At 42.7% G+C, this 16,309-nt stretch overlaps 1 protein-coding gene across 1 annotated transcript in view; it reads left to right on the top strand.

Moving 5' to 3' along the window:
• Positions 1-5,672: 5,672 nt before the first annotated feature.
• mob2a (MOB kinase activator 2a) overlaps positions 5,673-16,309 on the top strand; it is a 62,279-nt gene continuing 51,642 nt past the window's right edge. The window contains exon 1 of the mRNA XM_023415486.2: positions 5,673-6,186. Within this exon, the coding sequence (XP_023271254.1) occupies positions 6,170-6,186 (17 nt within the window). The 5' untranslated portion in view covers positions 5,673-6,169. The remainder of the gene's footprint in view (positions 6,187-16,309) is intronic.

The raw sequence follows: 16,309 nt of genomic DNA, 5'->3' as shown, positions 1-16,309 counted from the left end.
GTGTGTGTGGGGGGGGGGGTATCACTGTGTTCACGGAAAATTGACTGCATTAAAACAGCATGCTTTAACTGTTCAGTAGACTGGTTCGTATGGGTTTGATGCACCAGAGGCAAGACTGTGCACCATGTGCTGCACCTCTTCTCCCAAATGGTTCTCAGTGCCTGTGGTCAGCCAATCATTTTGGTTTCACTTCTCCCTTTTTCTTCAGTCTGCTTCACCTCCTCTCAGTTGCCCCCCTTCTCTCCTTTTCACCCCACAGCTTCCCATCCTTCCTCATAACAACAACACCCAATTTAACCTCAGTCTGCAGTTTCAAACCCATCCCCTTCTTTCCTCCACCTCTGTCTTTCTTTCTATGACTGGATTGCTGGAGTCAGGTACGTCTGCAGACATGAGTAATGTGGCTAAGACTGACTCATACACCAAGACATCAGCCGTCAGTGTGGAGCCAGCAATGACACAAACACACACACATACACACACACACAGACACACACACATACACACACACACACACACACACACACACACACACACACATTATATACTGAATCGAAACACACAGGCAGACAGACTTGGCGGTGCCGACAATATGAAACCCAGTCATGCAAGTGGCCATTATCAACACCTTATATTATGTGATCATTATTGATAAACTGAAAATGAACCAATCAGTGATGATATCAGACTGTTAACAGTAAACATGTCTATGAGACAACACACACACACACACACACACACACACACACACACACAATGTCTACAAAGTGCCTGTTGAGAACATTCAGCAGGATGAATTAAAAGTTGACTAATAAAAAGGTTTTGTGTTTTATATTTGAAGAACTACTGTGTGTCTACAGTTCAGCTGTTAGTAATCCATAGACATGATGTTTAAGTGTGAGTTTATAATAATAATAATAATAATAATTATTATTATTATTATCTAGACTTAACTATCAATGAAGTAATTGCTGATCTTGAGCTTTGTTTTCAGGATATGTGTGTTTTTTCATATTTAAAAAAATCCCATCCAGTGTCTTTTTGAAACAAACATTAATCAGATTTTGGAAGCAAATGCCTCCAATCAAAACATAGTTGTAATTTTATGAGGTCATAAAAAATGTCCTTATAAAGCTACAAGACAAATATCAATTTTAGTTGTTGTGCAATCTATGTAAAACTGAAAAACACACACACACACACACACAAACACACACACACACACACACACACGCACACACTCCTCACTGCATCTATTAAGCATTTATTATTCATGCAAGAGTAATGTGAGGTGTCTCCGTTTTAATGCCTCCTAATGGCTTTTTGAGTTACCGCTGCCAGCTATGAATAAATCATATCAGTCACGCTGCAGCCAATACCTCACTCACCCTGGCAGCACTGAGCTGATCTATAGGTATGTGGTGTATGTGTGTGTGTGTGTGTGTGTGTGTGTGTGTGTGTTGTGTACTTTGTTTTCATATTATGTCTAATCTCTTTCTGATCTGGGGTTAGATAAAGAAAAAGCCTTTTTTTCTTATCTTTATAACACAACAGATGTGTGAAGTGTATGTGAGTGACTGTGTGTGTCACAGTGACAGCTATGCTGCCATTAACTCAGCAGGTTGCAAGTCACTCTCCACACAAACACTGGAGCACAGAGATAGTGGCTTGATGGACATAATTACCTGTCATACATGTGAACATACTGCAGATAGATACAGTGTGTAATGCATGTACACATGATAAAGGTCACACACTTCTCTTCTGTTCTATCGGACTTTTTCACAGAGGATATTTGGGCACTCAGGACAATGGCCTTGCAACAATAGGCTTATAATGTGAGACTGTGTTATATTTTACAACAGACATTTTGACTCTCCCTAATGTGTGTATGCTGTTATAGTGGTCTCTTGGAATACACTGTGCTTTCCCCATAACTTCTGTACATGAAACACAGTCTATAACAACACAACAAACATTGTCCAGTTCAATCAACTTCCTTGCCATCTCCTCCAAATTTGAACCCAACAAGCTTGACACTGATGGCATTTTAACAGAATGCTGTCAGATTGCATAGTTGTTTTTATTGCATCCACTGCTGGTATCTCTCAGGTTAGGTATGGTACTGCATGAATGGATGCAGATCTGTCTCACGCACTGCGCTGGCTGGGATGATGTGAAATGGGAACATATCGACCCCTGGGTGGCTCAGTATTGATGAGCGGATGGATTTCAGGAAGTGACCTTGGCTAACTCAGACGAGCACCTGACCAGAGCTCAGCTCGTTTTCCCACAGAGCTCAGCTCGTTTTCCCACAGAGCTCATCTCTGGCACCGGTGCTGACAACAGACTGTGGGTTTATATCCTTGTGAGAGGTAAACATCGTTCACTGGACGGATCTTAGGTCACTGCAGGATGACAGGCACATGCACAAACACTGTCATGAATTTGCTGATGGGAGTGCATTGTAAAGTGTGGGTGTCATGAAGAGTTCATGAGGATGGGGAGACAGAACTCTTCACAGCACATATTCTGTCTGTAGGGAAAGCACAGGTGTCACTAATGACATTAACAATAGCTCGGTTCTTGTGGGGCGCTCCAGTAAGTTCTGACAGAGAGCCAGCATGCATCATACCTTCACTGAAACTGAAGCTAAATGCTAAATGGACCTGAGCTATCATTAATTCTCTTATTTACACCTGAGTGTTTCCTGCTGTCACATGTCAAAATGTCTTCAGTGAAGAACACTAAAGATTGTTTTTGTCTTGATTTTTTAACAACAATTTGTATCTTTTGGGAAACTGAAATGTTGATGTGGAAATGTCGATGCTAAATAAGAATCTATTAAGAATTTATTGATTACAATTTGGATAAACCAATCCATTAATTATTGATTCTGAGACATTGCTGGCATGAAATGGTAACAACACAATTTTGTAAGTTGTTGAGAGGCCTAATAAAAATCTGTGTGTGTATGGAAGTTCTCCACATAATTTCAACATGTATGTAGTTTAACTGTAGTCTGATGTTAATTCAGACATATGAGAATGATTCTAATCAGCTCCACACTACATAAAGTGCAGATTTCAAACTGAAATAAGAGGAAAAAGCTGGTCTCAGATCTGAGTTTAGGTGTCAGTACTAGTATCAGAAGTGGTAATGCTGCATCACTAACTGACTTTTTCTGTGTTTTACTTTCACTTTTGTCAATAAATATTGGCTGTGACTGTACAGCTCAGACCAAAGGTCAGTGTAGTATCTGCACAGGTTTGGTGTCAACAATCATCCCACACTGCCCCTGTGTGGCTGATAATGGCATTACACCAGGTTTGACCACTCTGTCAGCCTCATGTCAATCATCACTGTAACTCCGCCTCTCTGTGAACTGATTGGAGGACAGCAGGGCGCTGGAGTGTCAACGAGCCAATCATGTGGCTCTGCCTCCTGTTAACAGGGCTCCTATTCTGAATGCCCTCTCCGTGCCTGTGTGCTAGTGTTATTTATAGAAGCCTAGAGATGCACAGTGGAGCATGGAAGAGGAAGAAAAGGGGGAGGAAGTAAAGAGAGGGTGAGACAGAAAATGAAGAAGGAAGAGAGGAATCTTGGGAGTTGATGACGACAGTATGTCTTGCTCTAATGGTCTCTCAGAGAGAGACGGACAGGAGTGGAACAGTCATTTTTGTAGGGCACAATACATATTAATCCCATCATCACAAACTGCATCTGCCTGATTGATGGTTTTCTTAAAGAGGAAAATGGGTGAAAAAGAGCAGGGAGTGGAAGACAGGATAGAGCTATTAAAAGCTACTGTGTATAGAGTGAATGAGCAAGGGTTGAGGTTAAGGCAGGGGTACATGAGGAGTTATGTGATTAGATATAGAACCCCCAACTGTAAAACAAAAGGCTAATGATGAAGACCACTGCATTGTTATTAAATCACAATTTGTATTTTCTAAATTATAAAAAAAAAAAACAGTAAAGCCACAACTAACACCTACTTCCATGATCGATTATCCTGTCAATTATGTTTTCGACTCATTGCTTACTCAACAGAATGTCAGAAAATAGTGAAAAATGCCCATCACAATTTGTCACCTGGTCACTTCAAGGTGTTTTCAAATGTCCTGTTTACTTCAATCAACAGTCCACAGCTTAAACATTTTCAATTTACAATGATGTAATACAGAACAGAAGCAAATCCTCATTTTTGAGAAGCAGTTTTGCTCAATAAATACGATAAACAATTAACTGCTTATTAAAATAGTTGGTGATTAATCTTTTCTTTATCAAATAATCAACTCGTTGCACTACTTCTTTTTGTGGCTGATCAAGTGGCATAAAAACAGCAAGGCACATGAACTACCTGAAGGTACACGGACTGCAGATCAAGTGTCATGATTTTGGATCGCTGAAATTTTAATCTACCTTAACTGATCAAATGTCCTCTTGTCTGGGTCAATGAAGAGTAAAATGGCAGGCAGGTCACAATTTAACTAGAGGAATTGTGCAATAGAACAAATTAGTTGAACATAAAACACAGTTTTGGCTGAGGACAGTCAGTTTCTGAGAACAAGTATAACAATAGCTGACACGGTATAATAATTTAGCCACTGATATATTGTTCGTGACTGTAATTGCTGTCCCTGCACAGGTTCACAGAGAGGGGTCGATGCACATGACTGCCTTTCTGTTGAGACTTATGGCCACCAATGACATTTCTCTGGGTTTCGTTTGAAGGGTTATTTCTGTTCTATGTGTGGATGGTGGGAATTAAAGAAGGCTAAAATAACTGTTGGGCCCTGGGTCATAAATTTGCCATACGGCTTCTATTGACCTCCCCTCTCATCAACTAGTACTCCTGTACTGGGATGATACCACCTGGCCCAAAGGTTTCCCTATTGTACTATGTAAACTCAAACAATAAGTCTCTGAAGACTAGATTTTTACACATGGCGCAAATCCCTATAACATTTGCAACTAATCAAATTACAAACACCCACTGAAAATGCAGTAAACCCGGGCCTCTGTGGGTTTGGTACCCTGAAGCTGCTGCCCACAAATTTTAGCACCAAAACCAAAATTGGTATGTGTGAAAACAATAATCAGTCAGAGGGAGCTGTCCTTTCATACAAACACCACCAAACATTCTATTAAAAAAAAGATTAAAGGAGTGACAGCAAAGCTATTAGGTTATTTAGTTATTTGAAAGGTTTTCTTATGACAGGTTTCCAAATGTTTTGGCTTGTGTCCCCTTTAAATGAAGCAGTTTCTATTTGTGAGCCCTCATAATAAGTTATTGACTCATTGTGGCCATGTTATGAAATATTTTTTTCCTTCTTGGATTTGTCTAATTTGAAGGATTTTTAGGTGAATGCATGTGGGATTTCACAAACATTTGATCAACCCCTAACTAATATGACTAATGTGTTGCAATCAAACTTGGTTGCATGACAACAGCAGATGTGATCATATTCATTAAAGTGTTTTGGTTGTGGATGTCTACATATGGCGTTGACACTGACGTTTATCTTTTTACTTGAACTGCTAACTACATATCCCATTGCTTCCATGTAGCCCTGCGTGACACGCATGTTACGCACAGGAGAGACAGAGTGGGTCGGGTCTGTGTTTACTTCCGGACTCCGATTTAGACTTCGCTCAGAGAGCAGCAGCTCCAGTGGAGGTTCAGGCTGTCAGCTAGCACGGTAGCCATACAAGGCTTCATGACAGAGGTTACAGGGTTGACCAGCGGCACCCCAACAGACGAGCCTCACTCGGCGCCACTGCACATCGGACACCGCGACTCCGGGCGGACCCACACCGCTGCCCCCGCTCTCCTCCGCTCGCCTCCGTGCTCAAAGTCACTCAATGCTGCGTTCCCGCTACCAGCTAACAGACTGATCTGACTGTGTTCCTGCCACTTCATGATCCGAGCTAGCTGGGGATCAAAACAAGGACAATCGCTCAAAGTTTAAGCGCTGTTTGTATTTCACCGCCCGGGATCAAGCAACTGGGAGAGACGCGGGCCCCGGGGACAGCGACGGGACTCAGGGGCCAGGCAGCCAGGGCAGCGAGGGTGGTGGCTGGATAGACTAGGGGGTCGCCTCCAGCTCCTGGTGGATTTATCCCCTGCCAGCTAACGTTAGCTAAGCTAGCTACAAACAGCACCATGGACTGGTTAATGGGGTGAGTACAGACAGCTAACTTGCCGAGCTAGCTTGCTCTCCTCTGACAGGTCAACTGCGCAGTCTTTCTGATGCTGGCTGCAAATCCACCGCTCAGTGGCTGACACCGCCAGGGTCAGCATTAGACAGGTGCACTGTCGTGCTGAACACTGTGCATTTTCCACTTTAACGCGTTAAGCTGGCTCTAAGCAGGTAGCATGTTGCCAGCGTAGCTTAGCTCTGCGATGCTAGCTTGGTAGCAAAACTGGCAACGGTCTCATCCTGCAACGGTAAACCGACCTAATGTTACCCAGGGCCAGGTGGTATTTTTGGGCATCTCTATGTCCTGCAGCTAACTATCCAACGATGGTAGTGCCCAGATTAGGTAGTGGGAATATCTCTGTACAGGGAGTTTATTTATAGGAATGGTGAACACAGCAAATGAGCTAACGTTAGCTGCCTGTCAGTCTGGCTAACGCGGCTGTGCCCGGTTTTAGTTTATTTCCTGTGCAAGGTGCGCCGGTCTGCGGGACTACCGTTAGCAGTAATGCTAACCCTACCTAATGTGCCACCTTTAGGACACGCAGAGGCTCCGGTGTCAGTGAGCTCACTGATGGAGAGTAGACCTGTTATACCTGTGAGATGGATACCCAGCAAACATTATGCAGATGTTGGATGACTGCAGCGTGTAATTTAACAGAAACCCAAGGTTTCCACCTTAAACCCAGTTTAAGGTGATTGATAAGCTTTGTGAAAATCTCGCCTTGATGTAACACGTGACACCTGGCAGAAGCTTATGATTCTGTTTTGTCACTTTATTTTTAGCTTGGTATTGTCCACGCCATGAGTTTGGTGGTCAGTACTAATGGATAAGATGGATGTCTCAGTATGACACCTGCTATAAAGGTTATATAGGATCATTGTATTCAGGATTAAGCTATGACATCAGTGTACATGACAGAGTAGTATCCCAAAGCCTACTAGCCCAGTCTGCTATCAAAGAACTGACATATGTTATCTTGCATTTACTTACCTATTTGCTATGCAAAGTTAAAGGCACTAGAGTGTCTGTTCAGAACGTAAGTCATATTTGACTATAAGGAAGGAGGGACTGACTGAAGTCACAGTCCAAGGTGTGTTTTCATGCACATAGCTAAGCTTTAATTTCATTCTGTGACTGTGGGTTCAGATATCTTTCCAAAGAGGACAACCACAGGTCTTTGGCATCACACAAGGTTTGGACTTGCACAGTAAGGTGTGCCTCTGTGAGGTTATTCTTTTTTTTTTTTTTTTCTTGACTGCTTATCAGGTAGCACTTTACAAGCAGATCAGGGTTGAGGAAGGGTGGAGGCCTGTTTTCAGGGGTGTTTCTTCACATTGTGACATTTTGGCTGAGAGATAGCAAAGTAGCCCCTTGCTTACCCCCCTCAACCAGAATACCAGCCAGCTGCCACCACTGATTACTAAATGTTACCTCTGCCACGGAGGTTCTGTATTTGGTCCCACTGGCTTGTCTTTCTGAATAGCAGGATGTTCGAGAAACTACTTCACAAACTTCAGTGAAGGTTGATTAGTTTCTCACTCATAGTTACTGAAGTGCAAAGCATGAAAACCTTCGAGTGTTTGGTTCAACACTTGGTCTTGCTCATCTTTATCCTCACAGATGTTCCACCATTTTTACAAAGCACCCTTTTCCTTCAAATACCATCTAATCTTTATAATATAGATATTTAAATGTCCCTGAAAAAAATTTAGTGTGTTTTTGGTATTTCATGCAGTTTTTCTATGCATAAAATAAGAGAATTCTGCAGTTTTGTGAGACATGTTGCCTCTGACTGCTCTCTTGTTTTTATTTTAGTTTTTATTTTCCTCATGTTTTTTCCCCTCCTGCTGACACTTGTTTTCCTGGTTTTGCAAACTGGTTCTTGCATTGACTTGTCTCAAGTTGCATCAGTTCTCTCAATTGTAAATGTGATTAATAGATCTCAACCTCCTTTTCCATTTTCTCTGAGTCACTGACATGAAATAATAATAATAATTTCTTCGCCCCGACAGTTGGTGCTGTCAGACAAAAACTGGTTTGCTCAGTGATCTGTTAGGAATTCAAGAGCAACACCCAGTTACGTCTTGGTGTTAGAGGAGGTGAGGAAAGTGAAGAACCATGTATGAGTAAAAGAGGAGGCCGCTGCCTGCCTGTGCTTGCTAACAGCTGGGATTATCATGATTGTTACTTAATGTAGTTGATATTAATTCACATTCACCGTCTTAGGAAAATTGTTTTAATTTTTAAATTTAAGTTTTAATTATCTTTTTTTTATGGAATGACAGAGAAAAAAAAGTCATGTTTATTCATGTCAAGCAAAGTAGGGTACCTCCAGTGTGTCATTAATGTCAGGTTTGTCTATTAAACTGTTGTGCTTTATACCCACTGATGGCATTTGGGCGTGCCGAGAGTTTGTGTTTACCTGCATGTTATAAGAGCACGTCGTCTACTGTGTATATATGGGTAAGGTGGGTATGTGAGCTGAATGCATTGGGAGCGAACAGGCATGCGTCCAGTGTGCGACGGAGTGGAGGCCATGAATGAGTTAACCAAGCGTGTAATCACTCTGAATACAGACCCAGGGTGAAGGACGCCACAGCCAGGACTGGTGGAAGGAGGAAAAGAGGAGAGAAAAGCGAGAGAGAGAGAGAGAGAGAGAGAGAGAGCTCATGGATGATGGAAGAAAGAGATGGCATGGCGAAAGCAGCTGATTTGGGGAGAAGCGTGCAGATGCAGAGAGAGGAATAGGATGGAGCCTGATGATTGAGAGAGGAAAGACTAATGAGGGAAAGGCAGGGTGATCTAAAGGGATAGAAGAATGGGATACAATATGACCAGTGACGGAAAAGGAAGGAAGGATGGAGGGAGGGGATATGAATGGTTGGTTAGAGAGAAAAATAGAAAAAATTAGCAAGTGGGGGGAAGGGGTGGTGTAGTTAATAAGATGGATGAAGCTCTCACATGGGGGTCGGTAGCAGATGACAAGCCCATGATGGCCTACTAATGGTGGACAGAAGGAGATCTAGAGACAGTGATATGGGAGCTTACACACAACAATAGACATCTTCTCTGTGCTTTCTGCAGGAGACTACAGATAACACCTCTTGGTATTAGCGTGTATCACCTTGCTGAATAACAAAGCCAAAATGTGTTACAGCACTACACGCGGTCTGTCTCTCCACTGTGTATTTATTTTGGACAGAGAGCATTATTTCAGAGCTGAATGACCTCATCTGTCCAGACTCAGCATCAGACAGGACGCTAAATCGCCAGGGAGATGCGCCGGCGCCTAAATGCGTCTCTTCCTGCTGGGTGAAATGAGCAGGCTTTGACAGATGTTTAATCCCCTTGCTTTTGAGTGATGGATTGGTAATGCTGAGCGAGGAGCGAGAGAATGGAAACTACAGTGGCTAAGTGTAGTGCTGCTTTAGGCTGCCCAACCTGAGTCAGATTTAATGTACACTTAGCTCGCACTGCATCACCTGTGACTAAATGCTATATAGGAAGAGTGTATCATTATTCTGCAACTTCGGAGTAATGCAAGTAATAGTATAAAAGATTCCAGTAATGAGGGCCCTGCTTCTTGTATCCATCTTTTATTTTGTGGATAACAATTTTTAGGCATGATGTTTTTGTCAGGTTCTTGTTCTTGACATTCTTTGTTGTTTTTCTTAGAAAAAAGTATAACTAAGACTGGTATTGAACCTCAAAACTTTTTGAGTACCAGCTGAAATGTGTCCATAGCAACGAGTATTGTAAACTGTCAAGTACAGATAGTTGGCTTTGAATTCTTGTCACATTCACAGTCTTGTGTACGTATTCTTTGATCAGATATTGTCTTGGTTTTAGTGCTGCAACTAATGATATGACTACTACACAGAGTGACAGTTTCATCATCAGGAAATCTGGTAATTATTTATCTCCATTTAGTCTTTGAAATGCCCATCACAATTTCCCATGGTACTGAGCCATTAAATTTCCATAATATAAGACAAAGAAAAGTAGCAAATCTTTACATCTAAGAAGCTGGAACCAGCAAATGTGTGGCACTTTTGCTTGAAAGATTATGATCAATCAATTTTTAATATGGTAATACATCTATTCACTAATGGTTTCAGCTGTGATTTATATTACAACTTTGTCCATTTAAGGCTATTTAATCGTAGTTTTTGTAGACAATATTAAACACTGATGTTTGCTAAGTTTGGCTTGCAATGCAAAAGAAATCAAAGGGTTTTTCTAGAGAAAAAATGTTTACCATCCTTTAAGTAAGGTATCAATAAAGCATTGTTCTATCATGGGTGCTGAAATATAGGTGTCATATCCATGCAGAATTATATATTTTTGGGTAACTCGGTCCAGGCGCTGCACACTGCTGGAGTTTAGCTGCTCATCCTATGTCTCTGTAATCATTTCTCCTTTTTTGAGCTACTTTGCTGGTTGACCTGTCAGCTACAATTGTCAAAAATTAAAAACAAGAGTGGAGACAGTGTCAGCTGATGGAAGATAGAAGAAAGGGGAATTCACAAGAACCGGCTGAATTTCCCCTACCGTGAGAGACGTCTGTGTATTTGCAACTTACTGCCTTACCGCCGTGGCTCATGTCCAAAAAACAAGTGTGTTTTGGTGTCTCACAGGAGCATTTTACTGGTGTGATTCTTCTCACCTTGTTTGTGGTGCATTTTCTGTAACGTTTCATGGCCCACAACCCTGTTCGAAAGTCTCAAGTTTCTCATGCTCCAGCAGTTAGACAGCTATCATGTAAATAGGAGTATAGCATAATTCTGTATTTGAAGTTCAAAAGCATGGAGGCAGCACCTCAGGGATTTATAGAGACCACTTCTCAGTTTCAACCCTAACAATCTAAATGGCCTGAGATCGTTTTCTCTTACAGTGTTTGATCATATTAATAGTAGTGAAGTGGGTGGGTGGGTATCTGGCAGTTATGGTTCCTGTGATAACAGTGCCGTTGATATTTTCCATGTAAGGTGATTGGCCATTGTTAACTATTATATGGCCGTGAAACTTTCCACTTCAGTCATCAAATCATGAAAAGCTTGGCTTCGTGAAATAAATGAGCTGCGAGATACAGAAAGTGCTGCGAAACTAAACCTCAACTGTCCCAGTTTCAATTCTGTTGTTGTGTAATTTTGGATTTTGGATCAATTTGTGATTGATTCAGCAACTATAGTGCAGGTTAGTGCAGATTTTGTTCGTGACTGTAGCAGTGATGCGTTCTGCTCTGGCTGGTGTTGTCTCCGAACAGCTGATGAGGCTGAAGAGTGTTGTATTGTTTAGTGGCACTCAACGTATCAAACTCCAGTGGGAGAAAAAAGGGAATTGTCAGGTACATGGATGAAACATTTAAAATGGAGTTTTGTTGAATTATGCAGAAGGCTCCTGTGTTTGCATGTTGAGATTTGTCATAACCTTTCAAATATGAATTTACTGTGGGGTGAAAACACTTAGCTACATCATATCTGATACGAAGTACACTGTCTCTCCTAAAGAAGATTCCAAACCACCTTAATCCAGTGAAATGGACCACAAAACTTATGTCTTTCAAACAGACTTTAAGAAATATACCCAGAAATGTCAGCACATCAGTCTTACAAATCTCCTATTGCCTTATTTACATATCAACTGATCTCTGCATGCGGTCCTGAGAGACTGTGTGGTAGCATTTGGCTGATGTTGATTGTAGTTTCACTCTGAGTCGGTGTTTGAATAACATCCCTCTTATGTGTTTGACTTGTGTGTGTGTGTGTGTGTGTGTGTGTGTGTGTGTGTGTGTGTGTGTGTGTGTGTGTAGATCTTCCCAATGGGGATTTTGCACATTGCAACCCTGTCCTCATACAACCCCAGTGCCTTATTTCCATCTCCACCACCACCACACACACACACACACACACACACACACACACACACACACACACACTACTTTACACAGTCTCAGCCCAGGTGGCTGCTTCCGCTGCTCGCACCGCAGATGCAGGGCTGATAATAGGCTGTGACAGACGAGCAGACATCATCTCAAAGCAGTCACCTGCTCGAGAATAGAAACTAACCCGCACTGTCATCGTGTTGCTTGGTCTAGACAAGGGTGGAGTTTGACTTTGCTGTCTTTATTTCTAGCTCTGCGATCCTCCACAGTGCTCCTCTGCTTCAGTGTTTATTTATCAGGGCTGACCTGAGGGCTGTGCGGAAGTCAGCTCACCAGACGGTCTCAGTGTCCGCCTGGGAAGGAACTGTTAACTCGATTGTTACTGTGACAGCAAAGAGAGCTTCTGTTGGCTTTCTGCGTGTCAGAGCCTACAGTGAGAATCCCTCTCTATTAACAATCAATTCATTGTGTCTGGCTCTAAAGTTGCTTTACGACTTACACACCCAATGCAGCCCGGCCAAGATTTTTAAGACCATTTTAAGCCAGCCAAACCTTTAACTGGACAGTAATGTGGTTTGGTTTTACAAACTCGCCTCGTGTTGTGAGTGGCAGTTAGCCCAGTGTCTCGACACGCTTCGGTTCTCCACGGCACCCGACCCTGAGAAAAATGACCCCGTGGTTCACATCGGTTGTGTTGCAAAAGTGACATCCTTTGACTGACGGTGTTAGGTGCATAACTTATTCATTAACAGTTTTAAGTTTCCAGTCATTCAGTCAGTAAAGGACTTATAGTATATGTCGGTGCTGGAGCTGAGGTCGTTATCAAACTGGAATCCAGCTGGCTGTGAGCCTGAGCTTTTGTCTTCTGTAAAGCCAAGACAAGGATTCTTCTCTAGAGCTCAATTAGTCCATCAATCTACCCGTCAATCCACAGAAAATTGATGAGAGATTTTTCTGTGTAATTGATAAATCGATCATAGTCATTTCTATGCTGGTTCTAGCTGCTCAAAACTGAGGATTTGTTGCATTTCTTTGCCTTACGTGATAATAAACTGAATACTGTATATTTGGACTGTTGGTGAAAGAAAAGTTGAAATTTAAAGATGTTACCTTGTGATTTCTGAAACTATATTTTATAGACCAGATGACTAAGTGAACCCCTGTGCAATGTAATATAGTCCACTTTGTTAACGCTGCTGTACCTAGTGGATAGTGGATTCTGAAGAACTGTATACAGTGAAATAATTTGTCCACCCCCATTTACATACAAGGGGAGAAAATGTTAGGAATATCCCATAATACAGTGCAATTCACCACCAAAACAAAAACTAGGGCTTCTAACATTGCCTCACAACAAAAACAAAAAGTCTAAATCTGAGCATTTCTAATGGGTTGCAATCAATTGTACATGGATTAATATGTTTTCATCATTGGTTTACATGCCTTGGTTTCCAGTTGGAGCTGAGATAAACTCCACCCATGCTTTGATGGAGCCGTGTGGCCTTGGGGCTCAGCGGCAGGCTTCAGGCTATTCTACCATGATGTGCTGCCGTGCTGAGGGATTGGCTGGATGACAAGAAGACTAGTTGGTTTGTTTACTCCCCGGAAAGGGCACTTAAGTCACTTTCAACCCTCCAACTCACTCTGTCCTTCACCCCCTGACTCAGTTCGTCTCTCCTCCTCTATCTGTCTTGCTCTCGTTTTGATTCTCTCCCCCATTTGCTCTCTATTTCTCTCTCTCTCTCTCTCTCTCTCTCTCTCTCTCTCTCTCTCTCTCTCTCTCTGCTCCTCTCCTTCGGGACACTGATGTGCAGAGACGTTTGCGTGCTTGGCTGCTGCCTGAGTTGGACTGTTGAGCCGCAGAGAGCAAGGCAACGTTGAACAGGCCCAGGGCAGCCACAGCCCTCTGCGAGAGATGTTTAACAAACAAAAGCTAGAGGGGTGTTAGCTGCATATTAGGAGCTGAACCTGTAGGAGGATAGCCTATATGCTGAGTAATATCGCACAAGCTCTATCAAGCCCTAATATGTCTTTGGGCGAGGGAAAGAGGAAGGAAAACAGTGGAAAGCAAAGCAGAGCTGGAGGGGCACAGTCTAAACAAACAAGCCCTCTGCCCCCCTCTCTGACATCAGCCCCCTTCTTTGACTTTTGGCAGCGTTCACTGCTCATCAAGGCTGCATCGTTATTTTTGGGGCAACAGTAGCTGATTCCCCCGCTTTTCCAGCAGCACAAGAGAGCGAAAAGTGAGGGGCCGGGCGGTCGCCGCACCGTAACAGCTCAGCTGTCACTGTTCAGAGGTGTCGATGACTTTGGGTTACAGGAAGATGACACTTAGAGCAAGTAGTTGACCTGGTAACAACCACGACTAGCAGCTCTGGCACAGCACTAAGTGGAAGTGTTTGCAGTCAACACAGAAAGAACTATTGTCTGTCCATTTATAACATAACAAAACAAATCTTTGGTGTGTTTGCAGTGCAGTTTTAAAGGAGCTGGAGTCTAAAGAAAAGCTCTGAGTGAATTGTAAGCGAGCTTTCCCAGGCATGAATTCACGATACTGTATCATGGAGTGTTTTAAGGAGATCAGTGGACATTGAGGGAGATATAAAGGCCCTATTGAATGCCTTTTGAGGAGGCAAATAGCCTGGGTACAAAAACACACACATACATAGACACACTCTTGAGTAAATACTCATGTACTCTCAGGTTTGTCTCCTGAGATGCTTCTCTACTTCCTTGTCCTCCTTTCCCATTCTCTTGAGGCAGGGACAGGGAGAGGCCCAGAAATGAACGTGATACCAGAATGACTCGGCAGTTTGCCTTTCACTGAATATGCAAAAGTTGACAATTGGAGAATCCAAACGCACGCACGGCTGTATTAAGCACTGTCCTCAACACCAGAGATGGAAACTCGGTGTGGTGTTTTTGTCCTTTTTTACATTTTTTTAACCAAATGTTTGAGTGAAGATGAGGTTTCAAAAGCCTGAAGACAGTACATGCTGTGTGAGTATGGTGCAACCTAATACTGTGATGGATCAAGAGGCTGCAAATGCAACCCAACTCAATACCTGGAGCTGGCTGTGCTTGTGAAGCTCCTCCACCCACTCGAATGGGTCCTGACCTGTTCAAAAGCCTGAGCGGGCTGCATTTCACAGTGTCAACCGCACAGATTGCTGACATTTCACCAGCAGCCTTTGATACATATGATGTGGTAACCACCAGTATGCGCAGTAGACCTCCTTTTCTTATATAATGTGACCATATATTTGGAAATATATTGATCCCCACATTCATTTTGTTACGGCTTTTACTTTGACGGTGTTCTGCTCATTTGTGCCACACTGTTGTGTTGCTCCTGGCATGGCCCTGGGTGTCAGTGTGTGTGTCTGTGTTGCCTCTATTTCACTTGGCAGGAGAGTGGCACCATGCTGTGACTGTGTTTACTCTTTCGTAACGCTCTGGGCAGCCCTGCCCAGTACACACAACTGGCACTGCCATCGGATGGATAGAGAGAGAGAGAGGGACAGAGGAAGAGAAAAGAGTGACAGAGGGCAGGAACAGTCATGACTAATCAGCTGCTCTCTCACTCTCTATCGCTCCTTTTCTTTTTTTTTGTTTTTGGTCCAAACAGGATACGTTATTTAATTTCAGGCCAACATTGTCACACAGATCCTGGACTTCAGCGCCTCCTCCAGAAGCAGGACTGGCTGCCACAGGCCTGGGAGCAGTCACTGTCCTGTCAGAGAGTATCATAGTCATGGACCGCCGGCGGCTAGAGCTGTCTTAAGATCAGCTAAAATAAGTTGAACCCCCTGCAGCAGGATTTAGGGTTGTTGTTGCCATCCACCCACACGGGACACCCTGCAGAGCAGTTGAATGCGTTTAGTTTTGGGGTTTTTTCGGACAGGATGCAGTTTTTTAGATTCAGTTTATGCTATTAATGACATCTAATGATGCCTTTCTTCTTTTGAGGAGAAGCATGTTTAACCTGTCAATTTACATGGTTGTTTTTATGACATCTTAAGGTTCCACTTGCATTTTCTAAATAATCAGACGACAACAACATTTGTATGTCATTTTACTCAATCTCATTATGAGAGGTCATCTTCTGATTGTTTTGATATAAATGTGGCAGTAATGCCAAATAGAGTGGCACATTATCATTATCATTATTAGTAAACAGGCCTCATTACTCTGTGTCTACAGAGTCACAACGTGGTG

Source organism: Seriola lalandi, unplaced genomic scaffold (genome assembly GCF_002814215.2).
Source record: "Seriola lalandi dorsalis isolate HSWRI2012SDOR001 ecotype SW California unplaced genomic scaffold, Sedor1 jcf7180002054553, whole genome shotgun sequence".
NCBI classification, from domain to species: domain Eukaryota; kingdom Metazoa; phylum Chordata; class Actinopteri; order Carangiformes; family Carangidae; genus Seriola; species Seriola lalandi.
The sequence above is the reverse complement of the archived record's forward strand: the minus strand, read 5'-3'. Positions and strand labels throughout refer to the sequence as shown.